The 13432-nt window shown below is 50.8% G+C and overlaps 2 protein-coding genes across 2 annotated transcripts; one reads left to right on the forward strand and one right to left on the reverse strand.

The window, feature by feature from the left end:
- The first annotated feature begins 4018 nt into the window (after window positions 1–4018).
- LOC125091492 (EZH inhibitory protein-like) lies at window positions 4019–5663 on the forward strand. Its single transcript, XM_047715119.1, has 3 exons — window positions 4019–4688; window positions 4789–4973; window positions 5082–5663. The coding sequence occupies exons 1-3, from the start codon at window positions 4019–4021 to the stop codon at window positions 5661–5663; spliced, it is 1437 nt and encodes a 478-aa protein (XP_047571075.1).
- A 5748-nt stretch (window positions 5664–11411) lies between these two features.
- LOC125091493 (EZH inhibitory protein-like) lies at window positions 11412–13056 on the reverse strand. Its single transcript, XM_047715120.1, has 3 exons — window positions 12387–13056; window positions 12102–12286; window positions 11412–11993 (listed from the first exon to the last, which is right to left on the reverse strand). The coding sequence occupies exons 1-3, from the start codon at window positions 13054–13056 to the stop codon at window positions 11412–11414; spliced, it is 1437 nt and encodes a 478-aa protein (XP_047571076.1).
- Window positions 13057–13432: the final 376 nt, after the last annotated feature.

Genomic DNA, 13432 nt, shown 5'->3' on the forward strand with positions numbered 1-13432 from the left:
AGAGGAGGAAGCAGGCTCCCTGCAGAGCAGAGAGCCCGATGTGGGGCTCGATCCCAGGACCCTGGGATCATGACCTGAGCCGAAGGCAGAGCTCAACCCACTGAGCCACCCAGGCGCCCCTACTTTTTGAGATTTTTAATGCAAACGATCTGTTGTGTCTCTGAGACACACTGAGAAAACGTATCCCAGACATGCATCTCATTGATATGGGAGAATATCGATGGGGAATGCCCATTCCTAAACCAGTCACTCGAAGGGTAATGAGATTACTATGACCTGGTTAGTCAACCACACTGTCCTGTCGCATCAGATGCATTGCACTGTGGGCCACAGTTTTTCTTTATTTTAACCAAATATGTAAATACTTGGAAATGAAACCTTCATCAGAAAGATAAAAATCAGGAGATCGATGGTGACTGGATTGATACTGGTGGAATGTCCCTCTCCATACATGAGCTGAAATTATGGAGTTCTTAAGGTACATCATTTCTTAAGCAAAGACTAATATGGTTAATTTTTGAGAAATGTTTAGTGCATTGTGAAAGAAGAATTAACTCTTAAAACGAAGTAGTTTACTTCACATATGCCCTTCTGGTGATTATAAAATATAAAGTTATCAAAGAAAATTCAACACATACACATACCAAACTTTTAACAATAGTTATTGATCACGGACAGGATTGACTGTGACTTAAATTTTGTTTTAAACTTTTCCAAATTATCTAAATACCCCACCACAGGGTTTGTCAACCTGGACACTACTGATATTTGGACCAGATAATTGTTGTAAGAGGCTGGCTTGTGCATTCAGGGATTTTAAGCAGCATCCCTAGTTTTGATCCACTGGATGGCAGTAGCATCTCCCCTTTCCCCAGGTTGCAACAAACAAAAATGTCTCCAAACATTGTCAAGTGCCCCCTGGAGGGCACCGTGGCCCTGGATGAGCAGCATTACTCTACAGTAAAATGAGATTTTAATATACATCGAATTCTAGGTATATATATATATATATATGAGAGAGAGATAGAGATATAAACATACAACACTATATTCAGAATATAATTTTTATTTGTATAACATAGCCATTTTCCAATAGCATTAAAAGTTCTTCTGAAACATCTCAGAAACTCTACATAAGTTTATTCTGTGGACCATCCACCATCCTGCCAGAAATTTAAGTGGTTTCCATTTTTTTAAAACAAATGACACCAAAATAATCGCTTCTGATCAAATAACATGGTGGTTTTATATATGTATATTTCTTCAGAATCAATGCCCAGAAGAGGAATTGTAGCATCAAATGGATTTCATGTTTATATATATGTCTTGTCAAACTTCCATCTGGCAAGGTGCTCTGAATGCAGAGCCCCATCTGGTAGCATACGAGAGAGCCTGGTTTCTTACAACGGCTTAAATCATAATTAAACACTAAAAATTAGTTGCTTTCCAGAATGCAAATATCTGTATTTTTCCGAATGCAAGAGCAATCTATGCCCGTTGAGAACATTTAGAATATAAAGTATGAGGCAAACAAAACTTACTCTTCCAGGGATGCCTCGGTGGTTCAGTCGGTTAAGCGGCTGCCTTATGGTCGGGTCATGATCTCAGGGTCCTGGGATTGAGTCCCGCATGGGGCTCCTTGCTCAGCGGGGAGCCTGCTTCTCCCTCTGCCTGCCACTCCCCTGCTTGCACTCTTTCTCTCTCTCCCAAATGAAAACAAACAAAAAAACCTTACTCTTCCAGATCTTTCTTTCCCATTGAGAATCACTAGATTCCCACTGTGTCCCCAATCTGCAAGTCTTCCCAATTCCAGGAAGTGGCCCCACCATCCACCCAGATGCTATGGCCAAAATCTAAGGGTCCTTACTGATTGGTGTTTTTTGCTCATGATCTCACAGCCATTCAAGTTGTCACAGCTGAGGCCTCAGACAACAACATCATAGAGCAGAGATGAGCCATCTGCCCTCCGCCGTCTGAATTCTAGCTCTACAGGATGCCTGAGCATGATCAGATGGTCATTGTTCCATGACACTAAGTTATGGAGCAGTAGATGAGCAGAACACATTCTCTTCATTTAAGCACATCCTCTATTTCCTTAGTATTTCATTTTCCATATTCCATTCCATTTTATTTATATTTGTTGTCTATTCCACCCTTTATAATTTGTATTCTATATTTCATTCCCGGTTTCATTCCATTTGTTGCTATTCCATCCTGGGACTTCTAAATCTATCACGCAAATTTCATAGTCCATTGATTTCATGACCTTGCATATTCTATTCCATTGGTTTCCTCCCCATATTTTACTTCACTGTATATATTCCACTCCACTTTTCTTTCTCATATAACGTTCCTTACATATTTTCTCATTCCACATGCCATCAGATATTTATTTCCACTTCCCTTTCCATTCCATTTTCCCCATTATATTCCATTCAGTTTCCATCCTGTTCAATTTTCCATTCCATATCGTGTTTAAGTGCCTATTCCATCCCCCATTTCATTCCAGTTTCTACTGCAGTTAGTCTCCACTTCATTCTGTTCTGCATTCCATTTCGAATCCATTTTCCATTCCATACCGTTTAACACTCCAGATACCATTCCATTCTACTTTGCGTTGTGTTTCATTCCAGTTGCTCCTCCAGCCCAGTAAGCATCCCATTCCATTTGGCTGAAGTTGTTTTAACTGTGACTTTCAGGAGAACATCTTGCTAATATTTTGATCAAAGAATTACAAATGTGCATGGCCTGTGCCAAGAATTGCTTCATCTGGGAATCTATCCACAGCAAGGACACAACTGAAGATATGAACAATTTTTAGTAAGAAGGATGTACCTCACAGTGATGTGTTATAAAGGGTGAAAAGTTGGTTACTATTGGAATGTTTGAAGATGTAAGCTTCTGGTATAAATGGGAGTATTTTGTACTTAAAAATGGCCTTGTGGAAATTTACTTATTGACACGGAGAGAGAGTTTTCTGGACCCCAAAAAGCAGGTGACCAAACAGGATCTACGGGTAAGTGATTCCATTTCATAAAATAAACTATGTGTAACTTGCCTCACAGGTGCGTCAGAATTTAGGTGCTAGCTTTCCTACATTTGCATTTGTGTTTTGGGTCGGCCTTCTGTAAATGCAGCCCCTCTGTAATAACGAGTAAAAATCTGATCTAAATATTGGACTTCAAGTCTGGGCATCACGGCGTATTTGTATTAACAGAAACTAGAGAGTAGGTCAAACAAATGAATGTACATTCGTCATTGGATTACTATGCAGTGGATTACTATACAATTGTTGATGCATATTTAAGGACAGTATCGTCCTTAATCCCAGGCAACCCCAGTCTGTGTTCAGGAGGCAAGGCAAGGAGAAGCATCCTACTGGAAAATTCTAAATCCGCCTCTGGTGTGTGGCAGCAGTGCTGAATATCCCGAGCCCAGGCAGTGTGGGGCCCATCCCTTTTGCTGCCTTCAGGCCGCTCTCCAACCCTACAGCCCACTAGAGCCCTGTGTGGGGTCATTCAGATGCCTGAAGGAGTTCCGGGACAGTCTCTTCTGGAGTCACACATAGGCCCAGGGTCCTGTCGGGATTCCAGGAGGGATGCCCAGCTCGGCGGCTATCTCCTGTTGGCCACTGTGGTATTATTTCTTTCAAGCCACTGATTGAAAGTTTCACCACCGGAGTGGTGCTGACAAGCTAAACTGATTTGGGGGCGTGACTCAAAGTGTTCATACAGACAGCATCGCCGCCCCTGCGCGGTCCAGGTATGGATGGGGAATTCACATCGTGGAACCAGCAGCAGCGGTCCCCCGTACCGCAGAGCACACGGTCCGGTTCGGCGCCGGATGGAGCTAGGTTGGCTCGCTCCCTTTAAGATGAGAGTCACGTGACAACCGGCTGAACAATCAGAAGCGAAAATCAGACCAGGACACGCCCATCCTCCTCACTCCTAGCCCCAGAGCTCTACTCAGGCGGCGTCTGCAGCCACGCTCTCACGTTTCTGAGAGAGAATCTAGCATTATGGCCACCCTGTCATCCGATGAGAAGGCGCGGAAGCAACCGCAGGGTGAGGTGCCCGTAGGGCCGAAGAACAAGGTTCCCCCTGCCCCCGGCGAGGCCCATGGGGTCAGCAGCCCCGATCCCGGGGCCTCCGTCCCCTCGGTCTCGAGCGGTCTTTCTCCATCGGGTGGTGGCGCCCCACACAGCGGCACAGCAGGTTCCTCTGCCTCCGCCCTGGCTGCCGTCGGCGCCATTTCGATCAATGGCGAGGGCGCGGATCTGCCCTCCACGGCCCGTGTGCAGGCGAGGGAGCGTGCCGACCTCCAGGGCGGCCGCAGTCCCCACGCTGAGCTGAGATGTGTGGTGCCCGGAGCGGGCCAAGGTCTCCAGGCCTCACACGCAGGTGGCGTGGGCGCCGTGGTGCAAGCCATGAGGGGAGTTGGCCAGGCCAGCGGGCCTCCGACCCTGTCCACGAGCCTGGGGAAAGGCCGTGGGAGGAAGCAGCTCGGCCGCAAGGAGACTGCCCAGGCTCAGAAGCCTCCAGGGCGTCGCTGTCTGTTTCCTGGGCTTCTTGCGCCTCAGTGCCCCGTGCCTTCGCCGCCATCTTCTCCGGGGTCTCAGCCCAGCGGCCGTCGCCGTTCTCGGGCTTCTCCGTGGGGTCAGGCAGCCCAGCCAGGCCCTGCCCTCCGAAGTCAGGCCCGAGCACCAGGCCCAGCTCTCCGCAGTCAAGCAGCCAGGCCAGGCCCTGCCCTCAGTGGCTGCGCCACCTCGCTAGGCACTGATCATCTCAGCCGTGAATCTGAGCCAGGCCCTGCTCGCCGCCGTTGCCGCCATGCACCTGAGCCAGGCCCTGCTCGCCGCCGCCGCTACCGCCATGCACCTGAACCAGGCCCTGTTCGTCGTCGCCGCCGCCGCCGCCGCCGCCGCCGCACACCCCAGCCAAGCCCTGATCTCCACCGCTGCCGCCGCCGCCGCCGTCGCCGCCGCCGCCGCCGCCGTCGCCGCCCGCCCAAGCCAGGCCCTGCCCCGCGAGGCTGCGCCACTCCGCCAGGCCCTGCCCCTTCTACCTACACCACCCCGCCAGGCCCTGCCCCTCGGAGCTGCACCACCCCGCCACGCCCTCCTCTCAGCCGGCAAGCCGCCGGGCCAGGCGTTGGCCATCGAAGCTTCACCGCTCCGCCAGACCCTGCTCTCCATAGCCATGCGTCCGGGTCGGGCCCGGCCCTCCGTAGCCCTGCGCGCGGGTCGGGCCAGGCTCTTCACAGCAATGCCTCTGCACAAGGCCCTGCTCGCCGCCGCCGTCGTCGCTGCCGTGCCACCCCACCAGGTCCTGCTCTTCAGAGCCCCACAACTAGGCCTGGCGAGGCCCTCTGCTGCCCCGCAGCCCTGCCAGGTCTGGCTCTCAGCGGTCCTACATCCCACCCGGCTCCTCTTCGCTGCAACGGTGCATCCTGTCGAGGCCCTGTTCTCCACAACAGAGCTACCAGGCCAAGCCTTGCCCTCGAAATCCACGCCTCCCCTCCGGGCCCTACTCTCTGCAGCAGCCTCACAGCCAGTCCAGGCCCTGTTCTCCGGAGCCACGCCTCCACACTGGGGCCTGTCCTCCGGAGCCATGTTACCCAGCAAAGATCAGCAGTTCGCAGCCTCCCTTCTCCGCCTGGGCTAGCCGTCCAGAGCCTTTCTCCCCCTGGGTTCGCCGTAAGAAGGCTGGTCTTCCGCAGCAGCTCAAATTCACCAGATCCTGAGGTCCTGTGCTTTGCCTCCCAGCCCGGTCCTGCCACCCACGCGAGTTCCTCCTCACCATCCTCTCTTGGCGCGTTCTCTTGTCTCTTCCCTAGACGATACAGTGAGAGCTTCTCCTCCTCCTCCCCTGGGGCTCTGGGCCTGAGCCCCTGTCCCTCCCCGGCTGGGTGTTCTGTCCTGACCTCCTCTTCGTCCTCCTGTGTGTTTTGCGGCCTGGGTTCCAGCTCCACCCCTAGCCCTGCTACCATTAGGCGTGCCTTGCTGCCAGCACTTGATGCCCTGAGCCCTGTCTCTCCAGGAGGGCGGGCTGAAGTAGGCAGCACACCTTACCCACCTACACCTCCTATGCTGTGACCCTCCATGAGCATCCTCATAAGACCCAAAAAAAGGAACCCGCATCTCCCCACTGTTCTAAATGGGCTGCCTGCCCTGCAGTTACCTGTGAGGTTTCCAAGTTTTGTGAGCCAACAACCAATGTCCTGAGTTTTGAAACTTCCTCTCCCCAAGGCCTGCCACCCAGCACTTACCTGCTGCTGGCCTTTGATTCCAGGGCCCCTTCTCCCTCAAAAGGGCCAGACTGCCTTTGCCCTGAATTGAGGTTCCCCTGTTCCAGGTTGCCACTTATACAATGAATTTTGATGAATAAAGTTAAAATGTTGACTTTATTGTGTTTCATTTTTAATGTACTGTGGGTTTCGATTGAGGTACAAAGGTTTTACAGTTGGAGAATTAGAAAAAGTTTATCAGTATAATTAATAGCTTTCGTTTTGGAAGATAAGTGAGGTAAAATATTCTATGAGTCATTTTGCCAAAATTTGAAGCGGAGGTCTGTCCAAGAAGTTTTCACTAGTTACTATATATGCTTATAGTGTAAGTATTAGTACTGGGTACTGGGGTAAGACTAGGGAGCACCTTGATGGGGATTAAGGAGTGCAGTTTTGTGATGAGCTCTGGGTGTTGTATGTAATTGTTGAGTCACTAAATTGTCTACCTGCAACTAGTATTACACTATATGTTAACTAACTGGAATTTGAATGAAGACTTAAAAAACAGAATAGGTGGCACCTTTAACCCAAGTTGGCTAGAGAAATGGACAGGTGGTGGCGAGATCTATCCTGTGTCAGGAAAGAGGCAGTGCATGGTCAAGTATATGGGAGGAGGATAGAAGGCATTGCTAGAATCAAGACCCATGATCAGGAAGGGGGAGCAGTTCTTCCCTTCTAGAGGAAGAAATTATTTGTGTGTTGGGAACAGTGGCTCCTGAAGGTGAGTTGGGGGGGGGACTTGGTGATTTTGAGTTAATAACTGATACAGGAATGGTCCAGTGTTGGGTGAACATTGTATTAACAAATTATCCCATTATAAGAAATGTTACCTAGTTTGTGAGTAGGCATTTGAAGTTGAACGTGTGTGTGTGTGTGTGTGTGTGTGTGTGTGTGTGTGTGTAGACATACTTGGAGAGAACTAGATGGACATATACCACCCTATGAACTGGATATATATCTGGTTCTCTGAGTAACTGATGATGTGGTCTTATCTTCTATATTCTGTTTTTCACCTTGACCCTATGACTACTGCGATGGGACTCAACTCAGCTGCTTTCAAAATGTTAAGTTTTGGAAGCATGATAGGAAACCACATAAAGCAAATGGAGTGAAAATTACATATAAACCAAAACAGTAAAAGGAACCCTCTTTCCCTTCTTTGCCACATTTCCCACAAGGTCTGTCGCAGAAGGTAAGTTTTGGGGTCATTTTTTGGTACACATTTCACTTGGTAGGGGATCCTATATAGTCTCATAACTTCAAATAATAGCCTTAAGCTTGTGAATCCCAAATATATCTATCTGTTACCATCCTTGTGCACCAGCCACATATATCCAACTGTCGGTTGACTTCACTTGAGGTGTCTAACAGGCATCTCAAACTTCAGTCATGAGTACTGTTCATTAGAAATACAATGCTAGTTACACATGTAATTTACATTTATTTAGAAAGTCATGGAAATAAAAAGGCTGATATTAACTTTCAACTGTTCAATGACAAAACTAAATTTAATAATGAGTTTGATGTCCTCTATTCAAATGAAAAGAATGTATAGGTTGGCAGGGGGAGTACAGTACCTCACAAGAAATAGAGCACTCATTCTGAGGGTTTTTGAGCTAGGGCAGGTTTTATAGTGTTAGGCAATATGAAAACAGGGCATGATTGTCTAGGAGGTAAAGGATTTCCTCATAAGATTAGTAGTAGGTCCAGGGCACCTGGGTGGCTTAGTCATTTAACCATCTGACTTTGTGGGGGTTTTTTTCCTGTTTTTTTGTTTGTTTTTTGTTTTGTTTTAAGATTTTATTTGACAGAGAGAGACAGCTCGAGAGGGGACACAAGCAGGGTATTGGGATAGGGAGAAGCAGGTTCCCCACTGAGCAGGGAGCCCGATGTGGGGCTCGATCCCAGGACCCTGGGTTCATGACCTGAGCTGAAGGCAGAGGCTTTAACCCACTGAGCCACCCAGGTGCCCCCATAAGCATAATTTTTACATGTTATCCTATCTGCATGCCGTGTAATGCATAAAGGCAACTTGCAGTTGACAAAGTTAATTTGCATATTGGGACACACAAAATAGAGGCTGCCTCAGTGGTCCGATGTCACAAATTTAAACCTAAGCCTGCACTTATGGGAAATACCTGTTGAGGAAACGTTTACACACCAATCATAAATCCTCCAACTCAGTTGTAGCTGGCTTACCTTATCCTAGACAATAGGACCTGCTCATCTTTTTTAAAAAAGTGGACTCTGTGGAGCCGAACACAGGGTTTGAACTCAGGATCCTGAGATAAAGACCTGGGTAAGCGGAGATCAAGAGCCAGATGGTTGGGGCACCTGGGTGGCTCAGTTGGTTAAAAGTCTGCCTTCTGTTCAGGTAATGATCCCAGGGTCCTAGGATCAAGTCCCCCATGGGGCTCCCTTCTCAGCAGGGACTCTGCTTCTCCCTCTCCCACTCTCTCTGCTTGTGCACGCTCTCTCTCCCTCTGTATCTGTCAAATATAAAAAAAACAAACTTTTTTTTAAAGCCAGATGTGGGGTGCCTGGGTAGCTCAGTCACTAAGCATCTGTCTTCAGCTCAGGTCATGAACCCAGGGTCCTGGGATCGAGCCCCACATCGGGCTCCCTGCTCAGTGGGGAACCTGCTTCTCCCTATCCCAATACCCTGCTTGTGTCCCCTCTCGAGCTGTCTCTCTCTGTCAAATAAAATCTTAAAACAAAACAAAAAACAAACAAAAAAACAGGAAAAAAACCCCCACAAAGTCAGATGGTTAAATGACTAAGCCACCCAGGTGCCCTGGACCTACTACTAATCTTATGAGGAAATCCTTTACCTCCTAGACAATCATGCCGTTTTCATATTGCCTAACACTATAAAACCTGCCCTAGCTCAAAAACCCTCAGAATGAGTGCTCTATTTCTTGTGAGGTACTGTACTCCCCCTGCCAACCTATACATTCTTTTCATTTGAATAGAGGACATCAAACTCATTATTAAATTTAGTTTTGTCATTGAACAGTTGAAAGTTAATATCAGCCTTTTTATTTCCATGACTTTCTAAATAAAATGTAAATTACATGTGTAACTAGCATTGTATTTCTAATGAACAGTACTCATGACTGAAGTTTGAGATGCCTGTTAGACACCTCAAGTGAAGTCAACCGACAGTTGGATATATGTGGCTGGTGCACAAGGATGGTAACAGATAGATATATTTGGGATTCACAAGCTTAAGGCTATTATTTGAAGTTATGAGACTATATAGGATCCCCTACCAAGTGAAATGTGTACCAAAAAATGACCCCAAAACTTACCTTCTGCGACAGACCTTGTGGGAAATGTGGCAAAGAAGGGAAAGAGGGTTCCTTTTACTGTTTTGGTTTATATGTAATTTTCACTCCATTTGCTTTATGTGGTTTCCTATCATGCTTCCAAAACTTAACATTTTGAAAGCAGCTGAGTTGAGTCCCATCGCAGTAGTCATAGGGTCAAGGTGAAAAACAGAATATAGAAGATAAGACCACATCATCAGTTACTCAGAGAACCAGATATATATCCAGTTCATAGGGTGGTATATGTCCATCTAGTTCTCTCCAAGTATGTCTACACACACACACACACACACACACACACACACACACACACGTTCAACTTCAAATGCCTACTCACAAACTAGGTAACATTTCTTATAATGGGATAATTTGTTAATACAATGTTCACCCAACACTGGACCATTCCTGTATCAGTTATTAACTCAAAATCACCAAGTCCCCCCCCCAACTCACCTTCAGGAGCCACTGTTCCCAACACACAAATAATTTCTTCCTCTAGAAGGGAAGAACTGCTCCCCCTTCCTGATCATGGGTCTTGATTCTAGCAATGCCTTCTATCCTCCTCCCATATACTTGACCATGCACTGCCTCTTTCCTGACACAGGATAGATCTCGCCACCACCTGTCCATTTCTCTAGCCAACTTGGGTTAAAGGTGCCACCTATTCTGTTTTTTAAGTCTTCATTCAAATTCCAGTTAGTTAACATATAGTGTAATACTAGTTGCAGGTAGACAATTTAGTGACTCAACAATTACATACAACACCCAGAGCTCATCACAAAACTGCACTCCTTAATCCCCATCAAGGTGCTCCCTAGTCTTACCCCAGTACCCAGTACTAATACTTACACTATAAGCATATATAGTAACTAGTGAAAACTTCTTGGACAGACCTCCGCTTCAAATTTTGGCAAAATGACTCATAGAATATTTTACCTCACTTATCTTCCAAAACGAAAGCTATTAATTATACTGATAAACTTTTTCTAATTCTCCAACTGTAAAACCTTTGTACCTCAATCGAAACCCACAGTACATTAAAAAATGAAACACAATAAAGTCAACATTTTAACTTTATTCATCAAAAATTCATTGTATAAGTGGCAACCTGGAACAGGGGAACCTCAATTCAGGGCAAAGGCAGTCTGGCCCTTTTGAGGGAGAAGGGGCCCTGGAATCAAAGGCCAGCAGCAGGTAAGTGCTGGGTGGCAGGCCTTGGGGAGAGGAAGTTTCAAAACTCAGGACATTGGTTGTTGGCTCACAAAACTTGGAAACCTCACAGGTAACTGCAGGGCAGGCAGCCCATTTAGAACAGTGGGGAGATGCGGGTTCCTTTTTTGGGTCTTATGAGGATGCTCATGGAGGGTCACAGCATAGGAGGTGTAGGTGGGTAAGGTGTGCTGCCTACTTCAGCCCGCCCTCCTGGAGAGACAGGGCTCAGGGCATCAAGTGCTGGCAGCAAGGCACGCCTAATGGTAGCAGGGCTAGGGGTGGAGCTGGAACCCAGGCCGCAAAACACACAGGAGGACGAAGAGGAGGTCAGGACAGAACACCCAGCCGGGGAGGGACAGGGGCTCAGGCCCAGAGCCCCAGGGGAGGAGGAGGAGAAGCTCTCACTGTATCGTCTAGGGAAGAGACAAGAGAACGCGCCAAGAGAGGATGGTGAGGAGGAACTCGCGTGGGTGGCAGGACCGGGCTGGGAGGCAAAGCACAGGACCTCAGGATCTGGTGAATTTGAGCTGCTGCGGAAGACCAGCCTTCTTACGGCGAACCCAGGGGGAGAAAGGCTCTGGACGGCTAGCCCAGGCGGAGAAGGGAGGCTGCGAACTGCTGATCTTTGCTGGGTAACATGGCTCCGGAGGACAGGCCCCAGTGTGGAGGCGTGGCTCCGGAGAACAGGGCCTGGACTGGCTGTGAGGCTGCTGCAGAGAGTAGGGCCCGGAGGGGAGGCGTGGATTTCGAGGGCAAGGCTTGGCCTGGTAGCTCTGTTGTGGAGAACAGGGCCTCGACAGGATGCACCGTTGCAGCGAAGAGGAGCCGGGTGGGATGTAGGACCGCTGAGAGCCAGACCTGGCAGGGCTGCGGGGCAGCAGAGGGCCTCGCCAGGCCTAGTTGTGGGGCTCTGAAGAGCAGGACCTGGTGGGGTGGCACGGCAGCGACGACGGCGGCGGCGAGCAGGGCCTTGTGCAGAGGCATTGCTGTGAAGAGCCTGGCCCGACCCGCGCGCAGGGCTACGGAGGGCCGGGCCCGACCCGGACGCATGGCTATGGAGAGCAGGGTCTGGCGGAGCGGTGAAGCTTCGATGGCCAACGCCTGGCCCGGCGGCTTGCCGGCTGAGAGGAGGGCGTGGCGGGGTGGTGCAGCTCCGAGGGGCAGGGCCTGGCGGGGTGGTGTAGGTAGAAGGGGCAGGGCCTGGCGGAGTGGCGCAGCCTCGCGGGGCAGGGCCTGGCTTGGGCGGGCGGCGACGGCGGCGGCGGCGGCGGCGACGGCGGCGGCGGCGGCAGCGGTGGAGATCAGGGCTTGGCTGGGGTGTGCGGCGGCGGCGGCGGCGGCGGCGGCGACGACGAACAGGGCCTGGTTCAGGTGCATGGCGGTAGCGGCGGCGGCGAGCAGGGCCTGGCTCAGGTGCATGGCGGCAACGGCGGCGAGCAGGGCCTGGCTCAGATTCACGGCTGAGATGATCAGTGCCTAGCGAGGTGGCGCAGCCACTGAGGGCAGGGCCTGGCCTGGCTGCTTGACTGCGGAGAGCTGGGCCTGGTGCTCGGGCCTGACTTCGGAGGGCAGGGCCTGGCTGGGCTGCCTGACCCCACGGAGAAGCCCGAGAACGGCGACGGCCGCTGGGCTGAGACCCCGGAGAAGATGGCGGCGAAGGCACGGGGCACTGAGGCGCAAGAAGCCCAGGAAACAGACAGCGACGCCCTGGAGGCTTCTGAGCCTGGGCAGTCTCCTTGCGGCCGAGCTGCTTCCTCCCACGGCCTTTCCCCAGGCTCGTGGACAGGGTCGGAGGCCCGCTGGCCTGGCCAACTCCCCTCATGGCTTGCACCACGGCGCCCACGCCACCTGCGTGTGAGGCCTGGAGACCTTGGCCCGCTCCGGGCACCACACATCTCAGCTCAGCGTGGGGACTGCGGCCGCCCTGGAGGTCGGCACGCTCCCTCGCCTGCACACGGGCCGTGGAGGGCAGATCCGCGCCCTCGCCATTGATCGAAATGGCGCCGACGGCAGCCAGGGCGGAGGCAGAGGAACCTGCTGTGCCGCTGTGTGGGGCGCCACCACCCGATGGAGAAAGACCGCTCGAGACCGAGGGGACGGAGGCCCCGGGATCGGGGCTGCTGACCCCATGGGCCTCGCCGGGGGCAGGGGGAACCTTGTTCTTCGGCCCTACGGGCACCTCACCCTGCGGTTGCTTCCGCGCCTTCTCATCGGATGACAGGGTGGCCATAATGCTAGATTCTCTCTCAGAAACGTGAGAGCGTGGCTGCAGACGCCGCCTGAGTAGAGCTCTGGGGCTAGGAGTGAGGAGGATGGGCGTGTCCTGGTCTGATTTTCGCTTCTGATTGTTCAGCCGGTTGTCACGTGACTCTCATCTTAAAGGGAGCGAGCCAACCTAGCTCCATCCGGCGCCGAACCGGACCGTGTGCTCTGCGGTACGGGGGACCGCTGCTGCTGGTTCCACGATGTGAATTCCCCATCCATACCTGGACCGCGCAGGGGCGGCGATGCTGTCTGTATGAACACTTTGAGTCACGCCCCCAAATCAGTTTAGCTTGTCAGCACCACTCCGGTGGTGAAACTTTCAATCAGTGGCTTGAAAGAAA

This window comes from Lutra lutra, chromosome X (assembly GCF_902655055.1).
Source record: "Lutra lutra chromosome X, mLutLut1.2, whole genome shotgun sequence".
Taxonomy (NCBI): domain Eukaryota; kingdom Metazoa; phylum Chordata; class Mammalia; order Carnivora; family Mustelidae; genus Lutra; species Lutra lutra.